The sequence below is a fragment of the Electrona antarctica genome (genome assembly GCF_951216825.1).
Source record: "Electrona antarctica genome assembly, chromosome: 24".
Lineage (NCBI taxonomy): Eukaryota > Metazoa > Chordata > Actinopteri > Myctophiformes > Myctophidae > Electrona > Electrona antarctica.
The window spans coordinates 16,665,570-16,690,084 of NC_136803.1; the positions used below are offsets into that span (position 1 = coordinate 16,665,570).

Genomic DNA, 24,515 nt, shown 5'->3' on the forward strand with positions numbered 1-24,515 from the left:
ACACACACACACACACACACACACACACACACACACACACACACACACACACACACACACACACACACACACACACACACACACACACACACACACACACACACACACTTGATATACTATGTGATTATTTTGTCTCTCCAGTCTGCAGCCAAACACTGGGACACTTCAAGCAGGTTGTAAAAAGTTATCAGGGATGTATTTGCTTTCATCTCCGATGCATGCACGCGTGTGTGTGCGTGCGTGCGTGCGTGCGTGCGTGCGTGCGTGCGTGCGTGTATGAATGGGGGGTGGGGGGTTGGATGGAGACAGACAGTCTTGAGAGACCGGAGCCTGGAATTGCTTACGGCCTTAAACACTGACACCCGTGCACACACACGACGCACACACCGCACACACACAGAAACACAGTGTGCTCACTGCCCCACTCTCCCCTCCCTCGTACAGTACATACACATGCACGCACACACACACACACACACACACACACACACACAAACACACCCAACACACACACACAAACCCCCCCAAATGCAGCCCCTGCAGGTCTATCGATCCACTTCATGTAGTGTGAATGAGATGCAGACAGCATCCCATTGCCCAGACCTCTCATAATCATGATCTAACACACACATGCAGCGTCCGGGGCTGCAGTATTGAACCCGGGCATACAGGACAACATAAATCTGATAACACACTACGGCCAGCATAATGAACAATATGACATGACTTATGGCCGCTGTCATGCACTGCCCATAATGAAACATAAATATGTATTGTGTGCGATTGCATGCGCTGTGGTGGTGGTGGTGGTGGTGGTGGTGGTGCTTGAATGAACACAGAGGTGCTTATGAGAGCAGGCGATAGTGCTGCACAATGATGATTCTTGCTCAAATGTGAATCTCGATTTTCCTCTAAAAGAATTATTCTCTTGTAAATGGTAAATGGTGCATTTATATAGCGCCTTTATCCAAGGCGCTTTACATAGATTGTGCATTACATTCACCCATTCACACACACATTCATACCCCGATGGCGGCGGAAGCCATGCAAGGTACCAACCAGCACATCGGGAGCAATTTGGGGTTCAGTGTCTTGCCCAAGGACACTTTGACATGTAGACAGGAGGAGCCGGGATTCGAACCGCCGACCCATGGATCATTGGACGACCTGCTCTACCTCCTGAGCCACAGCCGCCCTTGTCTTTAGTCTGTAGTTGCTGAACATTACTACATTAAAAATGTGGCAACTGGAGCCGACTGAGGCTTTAAACAGACAACATCAAAGTGCTTGACTTAAACCTCTCTTGTCTCTCTCTTGTAACAAAAACATAAGAGTAACTAAATGGACTTGGACAGCCAACTAGTGCTGCACAACTCTTCCCCAAATTCAGAAATGACATCTCATAGGTGTCTGAATCACAATCTTTTTTTTCCCCGATTAATTGCAGCTCTAATTGTCGCCGTCAAGTGGAAATCTTACCTGGAAATGGAATATAATAACCTGTACTAACTGGCTACAGATTCATAAAACTTTACTCATATTTATTTTCATTATACTGACAATAGCAGATCTACAAGTTCACAATGCTATGTTGGTGTCTGCCCGACACCAATAATATTATTTTGTTAATGTTAATGTGTTCATGTATACAGTGTGTGCAGTACCATCCTCAGTGATCACATCATGTAGCTCATGATGTTGTGAGAATTGACCCAAGAATCCACTTAGCTCTGTTTAATCCATATAACCTGTATAACTATAACTATGAAAAATATAGTAAAAACAATTCTAAGCTGAGTTCACGCCGCAACTATGACAAATACAATTATAATAGTTAAAGGTGCTCAGTGTGACTGGCCCTATTAATTCTGTCAGCATAAAAATGGACCAGAATTAACCCATAAAGTCAGTGTTTAAAGTTGAGTAGCCTGTTTTGACTGTGTTGTTGTAGGACAAGGGATGAACAAAATCAAAACAAGGAGAGAATAGCTTTTGTACTTCCTCTTTCTTCCCCCCCCCCCCCCCCCCCCCAGCGTTCAGTCATGGACGTAGCCATGGTAACTATTCCGACCATTCCTGCATCACGTCGCAAACACAAGCGTTTGATCCGATTCAAGACTCCATTGTATCCAGAGCGTTTCTGACCGAAAAGTTCAAAGACTTTGTCCATGACAAAGAATGTTTGATTTGACTGAGGGATAAAGCTCAGAGGAACCGCTGTGAGCCATGTGGAAATAATGGCTCCATGGCTTCTCCTGCACCATGGGAACCAGTGGTGGAAAGTACTTCAATACATTTACGTACCTACTGTGCTTAAGTACAATTTTGAGGTATTTTTACTTTACTGGAGTGTTTTCAATTTCCAGTACTGTTACTTGTACTAATTACTGTGTAGTAGGGATATCCCGATCACGTTTTTTTGCTCCCGATCCGATTCTGATCATTTGATTTTTGAGTATCTGCCGATACCGATTTCTTCCGATCCGATATTTATATTTTTATAGAACACTTATGCCATATCACAATAGTACAATATCCAGTCTAATTTCATGATATGGATATAATATTGATAATAAGGATGTACCGAGCATGTTTTTTTGCTCCCGATCCGATCATTTGAAAATGACGTGATCGGCCCCGATTTCCGATCACGTGATCGGATCGGGACAACCCTACTTTGTAGATTTTGATTATTGTTACAAAACGCGTTGCGACACATTGTGAGCTTGTAGATCTGCAATTTTCAAAAGATGTGTAAACATTTTAAAACTTGAAACGGGACATTCTGCATAGTGAGTACCGTACTTTCTACTTTTGGTACTTTAAGCAGGCATACATTTTGAAGCCAATACTTTTGTAAAAAAAATATTCTTTAATTTTGTGTCTGCAAGGCTAAATCTCATCAAATGGTGGTCCGTGGCTCAAATGCTGAATAAATAATAGGCCTTGATATGAAATAGGTTGAAAACCACTGATTATAAGGCATTTTTTATATGTTTTAAAGAGAGTCCCTTGAAATGTGAATACCCAATCACCGTTTTGGAGCATTCTCTCTTTTTTTAAAGATTTGTTTTTGGCTTTATTGATAGATATTAGTGAAGACAGACAGGAAAGTGGGAGGGAGCGAAGGGGAGAGACATGCAGCAAAGGTCGTCATGAACGGGACTCAAACACGCAACGCGCTGTCAGGCCAGAGCCTATTATGTGGCATGCGCCTGGAGCCCTGGACCACTTGGCCAGCGGGCGCCCCCGTTTTGGAGCATTCTCATCAGCCCCTTGTACCATTACAAAGAATATATATCTGCCATTTAACCGCCAGCTGTTAAGACCCGAGCAGATCAATACGGTGCTCATGGATCATCCCATTATTCTAAACACAAAGATGTGTTTGCAGCTTTCTTTGACATTAGGGGGAAAAAAAGGACACACCAGCACACCGAGCACAATGTAATTAAATTCCTTTCCTTTTCATCATACACAAATCTAGAAACATTGGTGGGAGTATGTATGCCATTGTGCATATATACACGGTCTCTCAACCCAGCTCCCTGAGGGTGCGCGCGTGTGTGTGTGCGCACGTGTGTGTGCTTGCGTGCGTGTGTGCGTGTACGGGGTTTGTATGAAGAGAGAAGTGTCACATGTACTTTATGTCATCAGCCATGGATAACAGATCGGGGTTCAGAGTTCACACTGTGATATTTCAACCGAGTCTCTCCTTCTCTGAAGCTGCAGTGTTTGAGCCTTGCCTTTATAGCCAGAAGCACTGGCTCCCAATGCTCCCAGTATGCTGTAAATACAGAAGCACTGGCTCCCCCCGTTATTCTCCCAGTATGCTGTATACAGAAGCAATGTATGTATTTGGTTAAAATGGGTAAGGTTTAAAAAGAAAAGGCAAAAGCATGCTCTATTGCACTGGCCTAAAAGTGGGTCCTTAAAGCAATGTATGTATGTATGTATGTATGTATGTATGTATGTATGTATGTATGTATGTATGTATGTATGTATGTATGTATGTATGTATGTATTTGGTTAAAATGGGTAAGGTTTTAAAAAAGGCAAAAGCATGCTCTATTGCACTGGCCTAAAAGTGGGTCCTTAAAGCAATGTATGTATGTATGTATGTATGTATGTATGTATGTATGTATGTATGTATGTATGTATGTATGTATGTATGTATGTATGTATGTATGTATGTATGTATGTATGTATGTATGTATGTATGTATGTATGTATGTATGTATGTATGTATGTATGTATGCATGCATGCAGGTGTTATGTACTTGTGAGAACCAAAGTACGGTAGAATTTGACATTTGGTTACAATTAGGAAAAGATTCAGGCTAGAGCCATGGGCGTCAATCATGGGGGGACGGGGAGACACGCGTCCACCCTCAAAGTCACATGTCTTTGCGACTCCCCCACCAAAAAGTAATTGGCTGGGTTTCCCAAACGCATATGGTGTAAGACTTGTAGCGCTGCACATGCTCAGATGCCCTCTAGGCCACACACAGAAGCCTGTGTGAACATAGACAGTCCGTGCATAGATGTGCCACGCAATGGTAGGCCTCAGGCCTGGTATGGTAGGCCTCAGGCTGACAGTAGGCTCTCTTTACTCTTAAAAAAAGAAAAAAAGAAAATAAATTATATATATATACATACATACATACATACACACACAAACACACATAAATATAATAAATAATATTATTATATTTATTATATTTATTTATTTATTAAATTAAATTTCAGAATGATAGACCTGAGTCCTGAGGCCTACCATACCAGGCCTGAGGCCTACCATTGCGTGGCACATCTATGCACGAAATGTCTATGTTCACAGGCCTCTGTGTGCGGCCTAGAGGGCATCTGGGCATGTGCAGCACTACAAGTCTTACACCATATGCGTTTGGGAAACCCAGCCATTAGGAGTAACGAGTTATTGTTTTATCGCTCTTGTCCCGCCTCTGAAACACCGTATCCGGTTCCCGCTATATAATAGGCCGGATTCAGCTTTTTCCATATCCGGAGATTTTGATCCATACACCCGGGTCAATCAATGTTCACGTCCACGAAAGGGGAATGGAGTGGATTAGTGCACTCACTTTGTTTTATCGTTACAACACAGACAAACCCTGTTTTTTGGACACCATAACAGACGGTGGGCCCCACGCACGTTCGCAGATGATCGAAGGTACGGTAAGAGGCTGGCAGTGGGGGCTTATAAATGAATTCAAAATCCTGGCAGTGAATGTTAATATAATGTAATGAAACCTCAAGGTTACATCTTTGTACATGTATTGTTCGGCTTCCTTCAGACAATGCAGCAGTGATAATAAGAACATAATGACGATGGCAGCTCTATGAAACCGTCAAAAAGACCCCCGTTTGTTTTCGGTTGTATGTATTGTCAATTATCAGTCGTTTCGTTTGCATGTATGTTTGATTAAAATTCAATAAAAAGTAAATTATAAAAAAAAAAAAAGACGCCCGGATCTGTGTGCATGCGTGCGCATACTGTACTTGTCCCATGCTAGCCTTTAGCTGGATTTGTGCCTGGGAGCTACTGTTAGGATTAGGCATTTTTTAGCAAAAGGCCGATGCACACCTCAGAAGGGTAGTGACAGGTGCGTAGGGCATACATTAAAAAAGGTCCCGCTGTCAGACACTGTCAGACACACTCTTTCTTAGGTCGATGTTTTGGTCGACCAGACCTTCATCAGGACAGATCAGATGTGTCTGACAGTGTGCGAGACCTTTTCTTTGTTTTTCAAAGATACCCTTTTTAAGGATTAGGCATTTACCAGTCCAGTTGGACTGGTAACTGGTTTTGGGTTAAGGCTATAGGATTCGTTTCATGGTTAGCTTTAGAGATCGGTTAGGCTGAGCCAACAGGTTAAAATCGCTTTTTTACGGTAATTAAAGAATGCATTCGATCTCCAGATTTTGTGTGTGTGTGTGTGTGTGTGTGTGTGTGTGTGTGTGTGTTGTTTTGTGGGGCAGAATATAAAAATAAACAATTGGCGTAAATGCAAAAGAAAGGTGGCTGAGAAGGACAGCGAGAGAGAGAGAGAGAGAGAGAGAGAGAGAGAAAGACAGGGAGAGAGGGGAAGAGAGAGAGAGAGAGAGAGAGAGAGAGAGAGAGAAAGACAGGGAGAGAGGGGAAGAGAGAGAGAGAGAGAGAGAGAGAGAGAGAGAGAGAAAGACAGGGAGAGAGGGGAAGAGAGAGAGAGAGAGAGAGAGAGAGAGAGAGAGAGAGAGAGAGAGAGAAAGACAGGGAGAGAGGGGAAGAGAAGAAAGGATGAATGAAGAAAAAGCTTGTTACAGGAAAACAGATGGCCCCCAATCACACAGGCCCCTGGGGGACCCTGAGGGACAACACTCCACACCTCCAGGTTACCAGCAGAGTGGGGTGGGGTGCTTAAACACAACCGCGCGTGAGTGCGTGCGTGCGTGCGTGCGTGCGTGCGTGCGTGCGTGCGTGCGTGCGTGCGTGCGTGCAGGCGTGTGGTTTTGTTATGTTTTGTTAACATCTTATCTTTGGTACCTTTTACGTTATTAGACGTGACAAGACGTCAACACTACAGCAGACATCTTCTCTATAATGCACCATGTCTATCTGTGTGTGTGTATCTGTAATCCACGTAACTCGAGAACCGTTCGCCCCACCGACTTCAAATTCGACACACGCGTTCCACACCACCACAGGGAAGGAGTGCAGTGCCCGGGCTTGAGTCGGTCGGCCCCGCGGTTGACCAGAACCAGCACAAAAGCCTCTGCCCCGGGTCTGGGGACAAGGCCCCCATGCCCAGGCTCTGGACAGGACCCAAATTAGCCAATTATTGATCACACCTGATCACCCCTAGATCTCCATATATGGAGCTGACCTGTTCTGACATCACACATAGACTCCATATTTGGGCGTGCCTGACAAAGAACTCCATATATGGGCATAAAAGGGACACAGACATAATAACTGGGTGGGGCATGCATTTCCAACTTGCATCGTTCCTAGTAGGCCAGTGCACAACGGTCACCGCTCTACTATTTTGCAACTAATTATTGACCAATCGCTGCAGCTTCATCGTGGCCACAACCACAACCGACCCAGCAACGTCTGAAAACCTACCACAAACAAAACAACACACAACAGTGATCACATTATTAAGCTCCAATAAAGCCTTCCACACTTAAACCCTATTAACAAGTAGCCTCGTTCCCAGCCTTACTCAGACTGCATGCACAACCTAAGGCAGAGAGTGTATAACCGGAAGCCGGAACATCCGTCAGATGTATTTCCCCCGGATACAATATTTTTCGACCAATCACAACACTTGTTTCATTCACAGAGAATGTAAATAGATTTGTAAAGCATCAAAGTAGTAATTTCCTTGAGCGGTACTTCTGCAAAAATCCAGCACTTCTGTTGATACACTCACTCTACAGCATATAGGTCTTGCGTGATTAACAGGCCATTAAGACCTGAGGCCGATTCTACAAATGCCTTCCAAATCTGTGATTCTCAATTTCTCACACATTCAAGATTTTATTTTTTATTAATTTTTTTATCTAAAATACAAGCTCGTAGTGAATAGCCAACTCAAAAACCTAAAACTTAAATGGGTTGAGTCAATGTATGACAAATAGCTAAAACAGACTACAAGGTAACAACGCGTCCTACTCCCACCATTGTGCATTGTGAGCTTGTAGATCTTGTTCTTGTTGAGCTTGTAGATCGGCTTTGGAAAACTGTAGATGTCATAATGACATGCCGAAAATAGGGAAACCAAGTTGGAAAGTGGCAAAAAGTGACTCAACAATGCATCATGTTTTGTATAGGGCCCTGGCCTGTAGGAATGAATTTTGGGCTGGCATGTCAAAAAACCACTGGATCATATTTCGGAACAGACATTACAGACATTTGGCTCTCCTTTTTTAGTATTTAGCCAGACATCATCAAACCCGTCACTCAACATCATCGCTTGGCGCAGTTAATATCAAAACATCCGTAAAATTAGATCTCAGCTGCAGCACACACAGCTCGCTCGCATCTTACATGCGCAGTCACACCCTTCTCTCTGTATAGTGTGTATGTGTGCGTGTGCGTGTGCGTGTGTGTGTGTGTGTATTACTATACTTGTGAGGCGGGCCACAATGTCACAAAGTATAGTAGAATTTCGGACGGTTCTTGGCTTACAATTAGGAAAAGATTCAGTTTTGCGTTAGGATTAGATTAGGCATTTATTTAGTGGTTGTCGTTTAGTGATTTGGAATTATGCCTGATTTATAGTTAGTTGCACGGTAGTGTCATCTTGCAACCGAAAATATAAAATAGATAGTTCTGCTATTTTAGTTTAAATGGCAAAACAATTTGTGAAAATGTCATTCATAAGATGCTAAAATGTTGTTGTCCTCACAAGTATATAGTACAACCAGTGTGTATGCGTGCACATATGCTGCGACACACACACACACACACACACACACACACACACACACACACACACACACACACACACACACACACACACACACACACACACACACACACACACAGATGACAGGCAGCGAGTGGAAATGAAGGATTTGGAGGTTCCATCCCGTTACATTATGCAGCAGATGGCGTGCAGGCCGAACCCGGCCAGGCCTCTCCCAGGGGTCTGCCCAGGAGAGAGAGAGAGAGAGAGAGAGAGAGAGAGAGAGAGAGAGGGGTGGGGGGGTGGGGGGGGGGTTGAGGTATAAACATGTAAAGCATCTGTGTTGTTTCCTTGCTAAATGCACATTTGTTTTCAGTCTTCTCTTCATTTTGTGATAGAATGAATGTCTAGCGGGTTTATCAATGAGACGGGAGACATTTTTGTTCCCGTTTAGCGCCAAACTGAAAACTAACAAACTATCTATTATCCTGCCTCTCCTCTCCTCTCCTCTCCTCTCCTCTCCTCTCCTCTCCTCTCCTCTCCTCTCCAGCCCAGCTGAGCTTGCACCTGAGCATGGCCACAGAGGGCCCTGACCCTGGCTGCCCCGATACCAAGACAGAAGGAAGGAAGGAACTTCAAGGAAGGAAAGAAGTGTGTGTGTGTGTGTGTGTGTGTGTGTGTGTGTGTGTGTGTGTGTGTGTGTGTGTGTGTGTGTGTGTGTGTGTGTGTGTGTGTGTGTGTGTCACACTTGCCCCGTTTCTATTTATTATTGTTGTTGATTATGTTCTTCATATGTCAGTTGATACTATCAATGATAAGGGCTACCAACTACACCTTATAGGAGAAGCTCTCGTCATCCTGCTAAATACCTAACCGACACCGACTTCGCTGATGACATCGCGCATATCAGTCAATCATTGGAATACGCTCAGGCTCTCCTTCAGTCTCTTGAGCAGGCCTCTCGAAAACCGTATTTGGGTTCATATATATCTTCTTCACAAAAGGACTTTCAAACTTGGAAGGGTATGGCCTGGTCAGCCTGCAATGACATGCATAAGATCTGGTCATCCCAGCATAGTAAGATGTTAAAAGTAAAAATATTTAGGGCGACCGTTGAGCCGATTCTACTCTATGGCTCTGAGACATGGGACACTTTCAAAGAAACTAGAGAAACGGTTGGATGGCACTTACACCCGCCTTCTAATGAGAGCACAAAATCTTGGAAGAGCCACCCATCGACTAATCTAATATACGGCAACCTTCCCCGTGTTTTTTCACTAGTCCGATCCAGAAGAACACAGTTTGCCGGCCACTGCTACAGAGCTGACAAGGAGGTTATATCTTCCGTTCTTCTCTGGAGTCCTGCCTCAAAGCAGACTAGAGGTAGAAAACTGTCGTTCCCTGATGCCATCGCTAAGCAGGAATTGGGGATGGCAATGAAGGACCGGGAAGTATGGCGTGTTATTGTGAAATCCACGATCTCGACCGCGGTCGAAAAATACTGTACTGACCTACCAAGATCTCAGTAGCTGCATTCTGTGCGTTGATGACAGCGACGGAGGGGCGCCGTCTCAAGCGAACGTGAGCAACGAGAGCGAGCTAAAGCGAACCGAGTTGCCGTGGCGAACTCGATTCGATAGGCCCAGAATCGTAAATTATGTTGTGGGGAGCGCATTTGCCCCAACTGAGATAAAATGGGGTGAAATCTGCGCGCCTCCGCCTCGGTTAAAACAGTATCCATCATCAACGCACAGAATGCAGCTACTGAGATTTTGGTATAGGTCAGTCAGTAGACGGCTACTGAGACCATGGTCTAATTAAACGTGATAATAATGTACATTGATAAGCATTCGAACAGGGTGCGAAAAAAGGGACATTAGAGACTTAGAGAAAGGAGAGAGAGAAAGGGAAAGCAAGAGCAGATAATGTGGCCATAATAATGATCACGGCGACGAGACATTTAATGATTTTTGCATTACCCTGCCATGTTTATGGCTCTTCTATGGACCCGCTTGATTAGTTTTGCATCTCTCTCGTCTCTTTGTAAGACAGCTGTACACCGTGGTTAATTTGGACACACACACACACACACACACACACACACACACACACACACACACACACACACACACACACACACACACACACACACACACACACACACACACACACACACACACACACACACACACACACACACACACACACACACACACACACAACGGCCTGTTAAGTCCCCCAGATCTTTGCCCAGGGCACCTTTTTGTTTTGTATCTTTTTTTCACCCGAATTAATTGAGCCAACACTCGAGTGTGAGGCCAGATGTCACTACGACCTGTGGGGATTATTAGAAATCTGTTTCCCCTCATTGTTTAAGCGGACCCCCTTCGGAACCTCCGATCTGGACCGCTCCCTCTCGTGGCGTTTTTTTTACGAAACGAGAGACCGAGCCCAGGAGAAGCAGATTGCTAATGTGGGGGCGAAACGGTGCACTCCTCCAATTCCAAACCCCATCTGAACTGGACTCCGAACAACATCGCCATGTGGGACATTCTGGGGAGGGAGCTGCGGGTTCGCTGCTGTCCCGCCTCCAAACCATCGTTGGGGCCCGTGCCTGGCGGTCACCAGGCCCAGGGGCCCCCCACTCGATGCCATCCCGGGGTTTGGCCCCTCGCACCACCAGCGCCACTGCCTCCTTGGCAGAGCCCTGGGCCTAATGAACTCGTCAGCCAGCTGGAGGCCCTGTATGGATGGACAGGGGCCATGGGGGCCATGTGGGGAAGGGCCCGGGGTGGCGGGGAGGGGGGAGTGGGGGCTGCATGGAGGCCAAAAGAGAGAGAGAGAGAGAGAGAGAGAGGTGGTAGCCATCAGGAGTGTTCGGTATCACAGAAGGAAGATGGGAAAAGATGGGGGGTCGTGGGGTGGTTGTTCTTGTTGCGGTGGTGTGTGTGTGTGTGTGTGTGTGTGTGTGTGTGTGTGTGTGTGTGTGTGCATGCGTGAGGGGGGGGTCGAGGTGGAGGCTGAAAATAACCCTGCCACTGCAGGAAACGAGGCAGGTGCGGATTCGAGGGGGCCGGAGGCCAAGACGGGCGGGTCAGCGGGCTAGGGAACAAGGTATGGGGTACAGAGAGAGAGAGAGAGAGAGAGAGAGAGAGAGAGAGAGAGAGAGAGCTGGGGCAGGGGTATATAGTGAGCTCAGTGGGTCTGAGGAAGATGGGGTTGGCTATAAAAGAAGGGGGGGATGAGAATGGAGTGATGGAAAAGGGAATGAGAGGTAATAAGGCGAGGATGATTCCTACCTGGAATAGAGCTGGGATACAGAATCCAATGATGCACGAGAGAAAGAAAGTGTAAGCAGAGACTAAAGACTGAAAAGGTGGAAGCCAGAATTAGCAGATCTTCAAGCTCATGAAGCTCATTTGCGGTGAAAAATCAAAGTCACTTTATCACCACGTAATATTTGTGTTCTGTGTGGATGCTACTCATCAATCTTTGGGATAATTAATTATGTGTAAAGCCCAAACCACACCGAAGGGTCGACCATACTGTATTTGAAAGTTGAGATTAGTATTTCGCATCTCCATTCATAAGTTGATTCCTTTGTTTGTAGTGAGAAAAGAAAACTATTGCATCGATAAAGATACGTCATGATGATTTAAAAAAATCGCAATATTCACAACATTACATGTCCATGTTTGCCGAAACATATATTCTTCAGCAAATTAATCACACAGAAGGAGAAGAGGCACGGTGCATTACGGACTTTAAGGTAGATAGAGTGGCAACAAGCAGTGTGGATTTCCGAGAATCACAGACTACACAACTGCATCATTTGCTGACTAATGATGCTTCGCGTTCACTCCCCCCTCTCTCTCTCTCCCCCCCTCTCCCTCTTTCTCTCTCCCTCTCTCTCTCTCTCTCTCTCACTCTACCTCTCTCTCGCGCGCTCGCTTGGATTGTGTCATCATCACACTTATGTCATCGTGATCATCAACAGGCAGACAATTCCTGCCACGTTCGCCGTCACAAACAATCACTCGCCGCATCAAGCTCAAATTCCAATCTGTGTCAGGCAGACCCCCACGTTTCACTTCCTTTAATCCCCGGTGTGTGTGTGTGTGTGTGTGTGTGTGTGTGTGTGTGTGTGTGTGTGTGTGTGTGTGTGTGTGTGTGTGTGTAAAGCATGTGTCCATGAACATCTGAGGCTGAGTGCGAGAGAGAGAGAAAGAGAGAGAGAGAGGAGAGAGGGGCGCTGGCTGGCTGGCTGGGCATCCTGCTGGGTGCACAGATGGTGCCGGGGTCTGCCACAGCAACACGCGGACAACCATGGCCACATTCTCACATGGGACCCTGCCTGGGCACTCTGGCTCCCACTGCACCTCCTGCTCAGGCCTGGACCCCAACCCAACCCCCATAAACACACTCACACACACATGGACATTGGACACAGGCAAGGCCAGAGTCCAGGACACTGCCTATATTACACATCATGGACCAAAGGAAGGAATACAACAAATGGACCACTTCTTGGCACTCACAGTGTGCGTGTGCAAGCGAGCGCGCGTGCATGCGTGCGTGTGTCATGAGGCAAATGTGAAATGTGACTCATATGATGATGTGGAGGGTCGTCACTTGTACATGGCCACCACACTCCCTGCATGGATGCGCACCCTAACCGTGACCACATCAAACGCATACCTACATTTAACCAATCATTCAATGATCACGTCAGTGGTCTGTCATGTTTAGTCAATGGATGGTATATACTTGACATTACTGACGGACATTTTCAAAGCATACACCATGGTTTATTAGTCATTAGAGAGAGAGAGAGAGAGAGAGAGAGAGAGAGAGAGTGAGAGGTAGAAAGGGAGAGAGAGATTAATTTAAGTACAATGTGAAAATCATGCAGGGACTTGAAAGTTCCTTGGGCAAGTCAAACACAACACCGCGTTTCTTTCTGTGTTTTGTATTGTTGCTCCCTAGCTGTCCCCTTTCCCTAGCCCGTCTCCGGACCCCCCGGGTTGAGCTCCTTTGGACCTACCGCGTAGGGTCCGGTCTCACCGGCTTCAAGCGACATGGGATGCAATCTGACTTTCCCTGTTTTACCTCTGTGCTGCGGTGTGGGTGTCACGCTGACATATTCCAAAATAAGCATATGAACGCTATAGGAGACAACGAACCTTCTGACCCCCCCCGCGAACGGCTCAGAAGCCGTTAAGTATTTTTAATGTTTGTACGACCGTTTTGGCAGCTCTGAAATTCTCTCTTGTTGACATCCCATTGTACCGCCTCCAGCCTCTCGGTTGGCTAGCTGCGCCTCCCTACGCGCCTCGTAGGCGCAGCTAGCCAACCGAGATGTCAACAAGGAGGGACCGAAGAGAGAATTTCAGAGCTGCCAAACGGTCGTACAAACATTAAAAATACTTAACGGCTTCTGTGCCGTTCGGGGGGGGGGGGGGTGAGAGGGTTCGTTGTATCCTATAGCGTTCATATGCTTCTTTTTGAATATGTCAGCGTGACACCCACACCGCAGCACAGGGGTAAGTCAGGGGAAATCAGATTGCATCCCATGTCGCTTGAATCCGGTGATAAGGAACCCTACATAAAGTCATCAAAATGTCAGAAACTTTAACGTAGGGTTCCGAAAGGAGCTACCCTTTCCCCAAAGCAGGACCACAATGGAAACAAGCCTGCTGGATTTCTTGGGCCTGTATCCTTTAGAATTCATTTTCAATAGTGTTCAATCAATCAATCAAACACAACAATCAACCTCAACATTATTGTGCGGTTATATCTTTTATCAAAGTTACAAAATCATTGCGTTAATTCCTCTTTATACATTTTAAAATACCTAAAATTATAAATAAACCGTGTAATTATGTTTGGCCAACATTGACTGCCACAGCCAGCCTATACACAAACGCCCCGTTTTCGCAACACTAATATAATACAAAATAAATAAATAATTGCACATGGATTACATTATGAAAAGTAGCCTGGAAAGAAAGTGAAAACCAGCACGGCAGCAGCAGCACAGTCAGCATGTCTTCTTACGTACCTATTTGGGAGATGGAGTCATGCAGGCGCAGCTACTTTTTATAAACTTCAGCTTTAGTCCACAACCGCTGCCACCATGTTAAATGCTGTACCTTTCCTGAATTTCATAGTTTATTAAATGAGTTTGCTCTGCGCACAAATCAGCTCGAATGTAAACAGATGTGCAAGTGCAAGTTGTGCAACCAACAAACAGGTTTGTGCGTCACGCACGCACCTGTTACAAAGGTTCCTACTGCACTAAAGCAACCAAAACAAACATCTGATTTATTCTCCAAAGTTGAATACATTATTGTTCGTGTGTGTGTGTGTGTGTGTGTGTGTGTGTGTGCGCGCGCGCGCGGCGTGCGTGCGCGTGCGTGTGTGTAACACTAGTAACACAAGTAACACATTCCTTGGTCAAGAGTTATATGATTGATGCTATTCAGCTATATTGTATAAATGAGGGGACCCCATTTAGATAATTTGGAGTAGATAACATAATAACATTATTATTATCTACCCCAATTGTTTATGCGTGGACATTAGAGCATCTAGTTGTTTTGGGCTTTCTTTTTGGATCCCTCCCTCTGGGGGCTTTATGGATAAACAAACTGAGGGTTTAAATACTTGCAGTAACATATATCATAAATGGTAAATGGTGCATTTATATAGCACCTTTATCCAAGGCGCTTTACATAGATTGTACATTACATTCACCCATTCATACACCGATGGCGGCGGAAACCATGCAAGGCAAGGCACCAACCAGCACATCAGGAGCAATTCGGGGTTCAGTGTCTTGCTCAAGGACACTTCGACACTAACTCTGGGGGAGCCCGGGTTCGAACTGGCAACCTTGTGGTTTCCATCTCCCCTGAGCCACCCCCGCCATGATGGTTTAGGACTTTTGGGGTTATTTTATTAACATAAATTAATATTAAAGCCCATGGTCTGACAAAAAAGTGAAAAGTTAATAACAGTGTCGCGGTCACACGGAGGCTCGAGCTCAGGGGCCTCCCGTTTATTACACACATAGATAATATACAGTACTGGACACCATGATGTGACCATGCAGCAGATAATGAGAAATGGGGAAAACTGAATGAGTAACACAACAGATGCATCTCTTATGGTTGTGTGCAGTCCAGAGATGGCCATGCTCCATCAAGTGTATCAGCACTTGTGCAGACGAGAAGGACTCAACAAATGTATCATTGGTCAAGCAAAACATTGCCAGTGTGACCACCTTGTCACAAGCTAGGGAAAACACCTTGAGCAGTGAGCACGTAGTTTCAATGCTACTGCAGGCAAACAGCTAGTCAACAAACAATCCTAGAGTGAGGCCATTGTTGCTGGACCAGCTTGGGAAAAAACATTATTTCTGAACGATTGTGTCCGTCGTCTGCAGTTAATTGGTTCAAGAAAATAAAAGAAGGCCCAGGCGGTGGCGTAACCGTCTGGGCACCCGACTGGTAATCCAGTCGCAGTGTGCCGCGGGTTCGACTCCCGAGCCCGACACGGCCTTTACTGCATGTCTTCCCCCATCTCTCTCCCGTTTCCTGTCAGCCTACTGTCTGTCCCTTCAAAAACCAATAAAAGGCGTAAGCCGCAAAAAAATATCTTTAAAAAAAATAAAAGAAGACATGTCACGTACAGGTTGTTTTCCAATCACTTGTTTTTCAATGTGCATAGCAGCACATTATATAATTATATTGAGGCATCTAAACAGCGGCATACATTGTTTCTGGCTCGGCAGTATCGCGAGATTTGATTGTCAGACTGTCAATGATGGACAGTCTCAGATGGCTTTGTGCTTTTTAGATACGTCATAAAAGTATACAGTGTGCTGTGTACACATCCAAGAGCAACAAACACAGCAGCAACAGAAAACAATATGTGATATGTTTTATTTTATTTTACAAGGGTCTCAATGGTTCAGAAATAGCGTTTGCACATAAACTGGTCCACATGGCTCTTTTGATTTCCAGTGCGACAAATCTGCCGGCTGGAATTGCTGGACAGTGAAAATGACGTAGATTGTTTTTAATTACCTGCAACTAAATGGGACACAAAATATTCTCCCTTATCTACACTTTTTTTCCTTCCCTATTGTCTGTTCTTTCCTATTGTCATTCTGTATACGTCTGTACTTCCACTCTTTGTCCATCCTGTCTTTGTACCTCTCTCTCCCCATCACTTGTTCTGTCTGTCTGTCTGTCTGTCTGTCTGTCTGTCTGTCTGTCTGTCTGTCTGTCTGTCTGTCTGTCTGTCTGTCTGTCTGTCTGTCTGTCTGTCTGTCTGTCTGTCTGTCTGTCTGTCTGTCTGTCTGTGTCCAGCTCTCCTAGAATGCCCCCTGTGGCTGACAGTCTACCTGAGAGGCCTCATACATCTCCTGACAAAGTGACTAATCCTTCCCATTTCACAGCTCCATCCCACTGCTCCGAGAGCACATACTAAAAGCGTGTGTGTGTGTGTGTGTGTGTGTGTGCGTGCGTGCCTGCCTGCCTGCGTGCGTGCGTGCGTGCGTGCGTGCGTGCGTGCGTGCGTGCGTACATGCCATGTGTGTGTAAAGTCTGTGTATGTCTGCACCCAGTTGTGTGTATATTCGAAGGGCCCATGTTGTCCTTGTCCTTGCACACATGCATGCATGCGCGTGCGTGTCTTTTGTGTTTCGCTTGTTCGATACGTCTTGACAGTTGCGTGTGTTGTCACAGGAGCTCAAGGTTTTTGGAATAAGAAGAGGTACAGACAGCTGCATTCTCACTGGAGCGCTGACTTATTGGACAAACAACAACTCCATTACTGACTCCTGGTCACAGCAGGAGAGCACTTTGATGTAGTAGCATTTCTGCACAGTCTTGGTAGAAGTAGCCTACTCTGACTTTTTTTTTTAAATGTACCAACACTACAATGTAGAATGTCCTTTATTCAAAATGTTACTCTAAAGTACCATGGGTGCACTCACTGTCCTGTTTAACATTTCACACAGTAACAACGGTAACATTGGTTCATTGGTTCAACCACTAACCCTATCTCTAACCCTAACCTAAACATATCCACAAGCACAGGAGAAGCGCATGTTCGCCAACCTTAATGCATGTTCGCCAACCTTAATGCATGTTGCCAATGCATGTTCGGTGTTCGCCAACCTTAATCCATGTTCGCCAACACACACACACACACACACACACACACACACACACACACACACACACACACACACACACACACACACACACACACACACACACACACACACACACACACACACACACACTAAAACCTGGGAGCTGACCAGTACAACCACAGTCTTATACTGTTGGCCACTAAGCAGCTCCAGGGGGAGCAGTTGGGGGTTCAGTGCCTTGCTCAAGGGTACTTCAGCGGTGTTGAATAATCCACCAAGGGAGCACAATTGAAGTCTGTGGGTATATTTGTCTGCTTCTTCGTTGTCTTGCCCTTTGTGCCAAGCATCTCGTTAAAACCCTAGTATCTCAATTGGGTGAACAAAGAGAACACTCTCAGAGCTAAACTAACGCTGAGGCTTTTAATGTGCTGCCTGCCTTGTTTGAGGGATGTGACTAAAACTATATGTGCAACATCAACATAACAATAGAACTGAACTGAACGTCAATTTTAGCGAGGGGGGGGGGCTCCTCCCCACTCAAATGCTGCTTTGCTTCAGAAATGAACCTAATCTAAACACAAAGTCCAAACGAGATCAATAAAAAACCCAATAGCCACATAATAACACAGCCCTCATCTGTTCAGCCACAACTATACCCGTCTATGTTGTCCGCAATACCCTGCAGACAGTGGTGGAAAGTACAGTACATGTACTTTCCACCACCACTTTTCAGGTATTTCTAATTTCTAATTTTATTGTACTTTACTAGATTTGTAATGATTCAAGGGCGACCATCGCTATGGCCTCTAGAAGTCTCTATCTAAACCTTTGGGGTGGTGGGTGAGGAATGAGGATACATCGAGGCGCAGGCGCGGAGCCAACACACAGTGATGCGTTACACATACATTCTAACGTTTATTACACACACAGAGACATATATAAAGTAGGACAGTGGATCTATGACGTCCCTAGTAGATTATGGAAACCATGATAAGAAACCAGATGAACACTTGCATCTCATATATTGTGTGAGATGACAGACAGCTCGCCCAGGGCTCCAGTCATGTCCAGCGTGTGTGTGTGTGTGTGTGCGTGCGTGCGTGCGTGCGTGCGTGCGTGCGTGCGTGCGTGCGTGCGTGCGTGCGTGCGTCAGGTGTGGGCTGGGCTGGGGTGGATTGGCAACATGCATGCACCAACAAAACACCCATGGAGGGGTCCTCCTTCCTCTCGTGTGTCTGGCCAGGGGCCAGGGGCCCGTGGTGTGCATGCAGCAGTGCATGGGCTCCATCCAGGGGACCGCATGCAGCGGACCATCGAGCACACGCACCGTCGCCACCTCACTGGTCTCTGGAGCAATTAAGGGTTGGGTGGCTCACACTGTGCGTGTGTGTGTGTGTGTGTGTGTGTGTGTGTGTGTGTGTGTGTGTGTGTGTGTGTGTGTGTGTGTGTGTGTGTGTGTGTGTGTGTGTGTGTGTGTGTGTGTGTGGTGGGGGGATGAGGGTGTCTCCAGCTGTCAGGAGGTTTTTGTCTCTTGGTGCTGACATGTCGTTGATACACCCTCTGTGTCACACACACACACACACACACACACACACACACACACACACTGGACATGACTGGAGCCCTGGGCGAGCTGTCTGTCATCTCACACAGATGAGCACACCAACGCCAAGCACGCGTGTGCATGCTGTGCAAACGCACATGCACATTTGCATGGATGCATGTTTGTAGACACACATTCAGGCCCGCACACACGCCTAACACACACACACACACACACACACACACACACACACACACACACACACACACACACACACAGAAGCTTTCCTTGCAATGATACGGTCCTTCTGGCACTGTGTTATGTGTGTGTGTGTGTGTGTGTGTGTGTGTGTGTGTGTGTGTCGTGTCATGCAGAGCTTGGCGGTGGCTGCGGGCCACGGCGACTCATCCGTGGTTCCTCTCATCGTTTTAATCACCTCGTTAGGCGCAGTCAGTCGCCACACTCGCCGGTCCACACTGCCCCTCTTCTGGATTCATGCCCTCATGACCCAAACACTGGTGGTGGTGGTGGCGGTGCCACCGGGCACGGGGGCATGGGTGGGGGTTAACCCATTCAGTATGGGAACCCCTTTTGGTGTTTTAAGCATTATGTTATACTTTAGCTATTTTTGAAGAATCGTGAAAATGTGGCGCAAATGTTTGAATATATATTCTTTCAGAGCGAACGTTTTTAACTCAAAACTTTGCTTCTGGGAGGTCCCTGGAACAACATATTTTCAGATGGGGGTCGGTGGCCAATTACATATAATTTTGGGGGTCCTTGACATGAACGACTGACATAGAATCATGGGTTTTTCAGAAAACTGTCAAATTTGTAGAATCGTCCTCAGGTCTAAATGGGTTAAGATAGGTAGGAGGAGTCGTAGGAGGCATGGAGGAAAGATGAAGGATGGACAGAGGGCAAGAGGAGAGAGGTAGTAGTCTGGAAACCAAACTGATCTGCCACAGAAAACAAATAAAAAGAATCCCTGAGGAGATTGGTCTGGCATGCATGCACGCACTCCTCAGTTTGAATTACATTTCTCTCGCCCCAGAGTTGTGGGTGACCAATCAGAGGCCACTATTCAAAGTGAGACTTTTTTTTTTTTTGCTGTGACATTGGAACTTGGAATCTGTTTGTAACCGCACCCCTTGGAAATAAATCTTCCACAACGAAGTTCCAGACTAATAATATAGGCATGCAGCGATGGTAGTCTATGGCCATGCCAGGCTAGAAGAGAAGAGAGGAGGGGTGGATATTCAAAGGACCAGAGAGGCAGGGAAGAGAGGAGGAGAGGAGGAGCAGGGGAAGAGAAGAGGAGGAATATACTGACTGACTGGCTGACTGACTGACTGACTGACTGACTGACTGACTGACTGACTGACTAGTGACTGGCTACTGACTACTGACTGACTGACTGACTGACTGACTGATTGGCTGAATTAATGAATGACTGACTGATTGGCTGAATGAATGACTGACTGACTGACTGATTGGCTGAATGAATGACTGACTGACTGACTGACTGAATGAATGAATGAATGAATGAATGAATGAATGAATGAATGAATGAATGAACAGCTGTCATACAGTACACACACCATCAAACCCTTCTCCAGTTATAGGGCTATAGGCTACGGTATACTGTATAACTTTAACTATACGTTTGTTTTTTATTATAGTCGAGATCTAGTAATATCAGCTAGATATCAGATATTTGATATTTGATAAAAATAAAATAATCTCTAAAAGAAATCATCTCATAAATATAGCCTATACCTATATAGCCTTATATATAATTGGCCGTATACAGGCTTTTAAATTCTGACAAAATAAATATCCACACATGTTCAACATATAGGCTAAATGTTATATTTAAGGTTATTGAATATTTCACATAGACCACACACACGCACACACGCACGCACGCACGCACGCACGCACGCACGCACACACGCACGCACACACACACACACACACACACACACACACACACACACACACACACACACACACACACACACACACACACACACACACACATCTTTTATCGAACACACATCTCGTTTTCCCTTTGCTCAATACTCCCATGGGAGGGAAAGCGCTTGAGGGCTGAGGGGCGTGCAAGTAGGAAGGGAGGTTTGTGTGTGTGTGTGTGTGTGTGTGTGTGTGTGTGTGTGTGTGTGTGTGTGTGTGTGTGTGTGTGTGTGTGTGTGTGTGTGTGTGTGAGAGAGAGAGAGAGAGAGAGAGAGAGAGAGAGAGAGAGAGAGAGAGAGAGAGAGAGAGAGAGAGAGAGAGAGAGAGAGAGAGAGAGAGAGAGACATAGACCTTGCAGGCAGCTAGGGAGGGAGGGACTCCGAGGGAGGGATGGAGGGAGGGGAGAGGGCGGTGTTAGACAATACCATTCCTCAAATATATTCCATCCCCTCCATCCCTCAAGTGAGCCTTTATTAGTTGGAATCGTTTGGATCTTATCTCGCGTATAAAACCCCGCGCATTGTCGCGGAGCCACTGACTAACCACTGGGTCAACGAAAAGAGAGGATTATCCATCTATCAGCCATCTACTATATCTACGTTCCGATCCGCTGATTCCTGACACACACACACACACACACACACACACACACACACACACACACGAGAGAGAGAGAGAGAGAGAGAGAGAGAGAGAGAGCTATCATCATCAGCATCTCTGAGAGACGAGTGGACGCGCGGCGGCGGGGACTATCTGCACTTTCACCGACAACAATCTATTGTCTCTCTCTCTCCGTCGGGCACCACTCTCTCTCAGCCAGATTATTATCTTTTTTTAAATCAGTTTCCGATCAAGGATTCACAATCCTTCAGTGTTTTTTTCTCCCCCTCCTCCTTCTTCTTATTTTAAATGGCACTGCTTGACTTTAGGCTGATTTGAAACTACCGATTATTGATTGACACACGCGCATATGTGTGGTTAATCTCATGCCCATCTTGTTGCAACTTCGCGGCTCAAAAGTGCTGAACAATAATATTGGGGCTAGTTTTGTTGTTTATTCATTCTAAAGGGCGCCTGTTGCCGTTTAGAACTCCCGTGGCGGTGGAATATGTTTGGTTGGCGAAACCAGAGGGAAGCGTTGAGTTAATTATTGGGACTTATTGGGACTCCTCTGAAGAGCTTTCAAGTCACTGGTGATCGTTTGTCTCTCGCTACTCTTTGTCAAGGTGAGTCTCAGAAATGAATTGTATACAGTGGCCCTGATTCATTGTGCAAAAACAAAATTAAGTGTTATATGTATAGGATAAGGATAGGCTACATTTATTTCGTTTTGTTTTCTTTATTAGCTGCTCTGCTGTAGCCTACTTTATTATTCAATCGCATGCATGCATTCCCGCTGCATTTACACAATCAAAATCTTCACCGTTATGATATAATTTATCAATTTGATTTCCCTGAGTCACTCACTAACTCTAACTCTGACCGTTTTACAAAATTGTAACCAAATTGACTTTGTAATTCTCTAAATTACAAATAAATGAATCAACGCGTGAGGATTTTATTTTAATATAATAACTACATAGCCTATACTTCTTATATTTTTTCTTTTCTTTTTCTTTCTTCGTTGACAAATAAAACCCATGCATGCACAACAATAGCTCACAACATGTCCAGCAGCAGATGTCAACATTTTTGTGTGGCTTCCATGCTGTTGTCACTTCTCTCGGCGCGACCCCAAGCAGATGTGTTCATCACAGTGTGACAGATGGCACACTCTGATTATGGTAATTCAAAAAAATAAGGATTCTCTCTGTCAAAACTGATCACCATTCGCGTTAATATTGTGACAGGCTATAGGTTCCGCAATGAATGGCCAACAATGACATAAAATACAAAAATTAAGTAAAATGCCAAAATTTGCCATACAAAGAATATAGTATAGTCAACAAGCATGGAAGCCGATTTGCTTCTATAAATTAGCCATTCAATGAGTTTTGGGCCCATCCATTATTTATGTAGGCTAGAGGGCCTAATAGTCAGTGTTATTATGCAATGGACAGGCTGTATATGGATCAATCGATTTCTCCGAGGCCATGGGTCCTCATGTGGGACTTCTACAAGATAAATAATACAATATCACCCTTTATTTGTTACATTCCAGACCTTCTGTCACTCATGTTTCATTAATGACGCAGCATCTATAGGATGCTTATTTTAACGAATCAATTATTCTAAACATTTGTAAGCTATGAGTATAGGCCTATGTAAATAAATATAACTGGAGCCTGCATGCAGGAGGTTGACTACTCCATTGACAAAATGTAGACCCTGGCTAGCTAGTGTATATAGGAGTGGTGGAAATTCGGTCTCTCGATCATGTGATATAGGACTATTAAGGCTAAAAGTTGCAGATTTAAGTTTTAACAACAACCGCCAAAACAAGACGACAACAACAAACACAAAACGCAAATTGACGGTTGATTGACCACCACTTCGACTCTCTCCACAGCTCCACCAGCCTGCATATTTTGGGAGGGCGGGCGACGTACTGCACAAACTCGACACTCGGCCGCGAAGATGATGCTGAGTCCGGACCAGACGGAGACCGACCTGTCGTGGACCCAGTCGGACACGGACTCGGTGCTCTGCGGCAGCGACATCAAGGCGAGCTGCCTCTCCTCCGACGTGGAGATGGAGGAGAAGTCGGGCAACAACAACAGGTCCCTGGGCGGGGGCGGCCACCACCACCACCACCAGCCTCCCCTCAGCCGGGAGGAGAAGAGGAGGAGGCGGCGGGCCACGGCCAAGTACCGCTCGGCCCACGCCACGCGGGAGCGCATCCGCGTGGAGGCGTTCAACGTGGCGTTCGCCGAGCTCAGGAAGCTGCTGCCCACGCTGCCCCCCGACAAGAAGCTGTCCAAGATCGAGATCCTCAGACTGGCCATTTGTTACATCTCCTATCTCAATCACGTGCTGGATGTCTGAAGAAAAGGAAAGAAAAGAGATGATGTCAAATGTTTCCAATTAAGCAGTTGACACTCAGACAGGAGTTTTGTGTGTGTCTTGAGTGATAAATTGGACTCAAGTGGAAGTTTATAGTTGGAGAAAAGAGAGGAAAGGATGCTGGAAAGGTGGAAATAAGATTTTGTTTTGTTTGCTATGGATGTCTAAAGCAGTGGTTCTCAATTTGTTGTGTGCCATATGGACCCCCAAACTACTATGTATATTTGGCCGCGGCGCGGACCCCCATACATTGTGTCAGGGAGACCCCCGCTGCCCCCACACATAGGCCTCAAGATTCGTGCTGTTAAAAAGTAAAAAACAAAACAAAAAAAGTAAAGTAGACCACTGCACTGAACAAAGCAACAAGCCCCCATGATGCAGTCGCGACTTTGAACGTTTAATAAGATGCAAT

The 24,515-nt window shown here is 45.7% G+C and overlaps 1 protein-coding gene across 1 annotated transcript; it reads left to right on the forward strand.

Moving 5' to 3' along the window:
• Window positions 1-23,677: 23,677 nt before the first annotated feature.
• On the forward strand, window positions 23,678-24,085 carry LOC306917283 (helix-loop-helix protein 2-like; the record flags this gene model as incomplete). Its single annotated transcript, XM_079495432.1, has 1 exon — window positions 23,678-24,085. The coding sequence occupies one exon, from the start codon at window positions 23,678-23,680 to the stop codon at window positions 24,083-24,085; it is 408 nt and encodes a 135-aa protein (XP_079351558.1).
• Window positions 24,086-24,515: the final 430 nt, after the last annotated feature.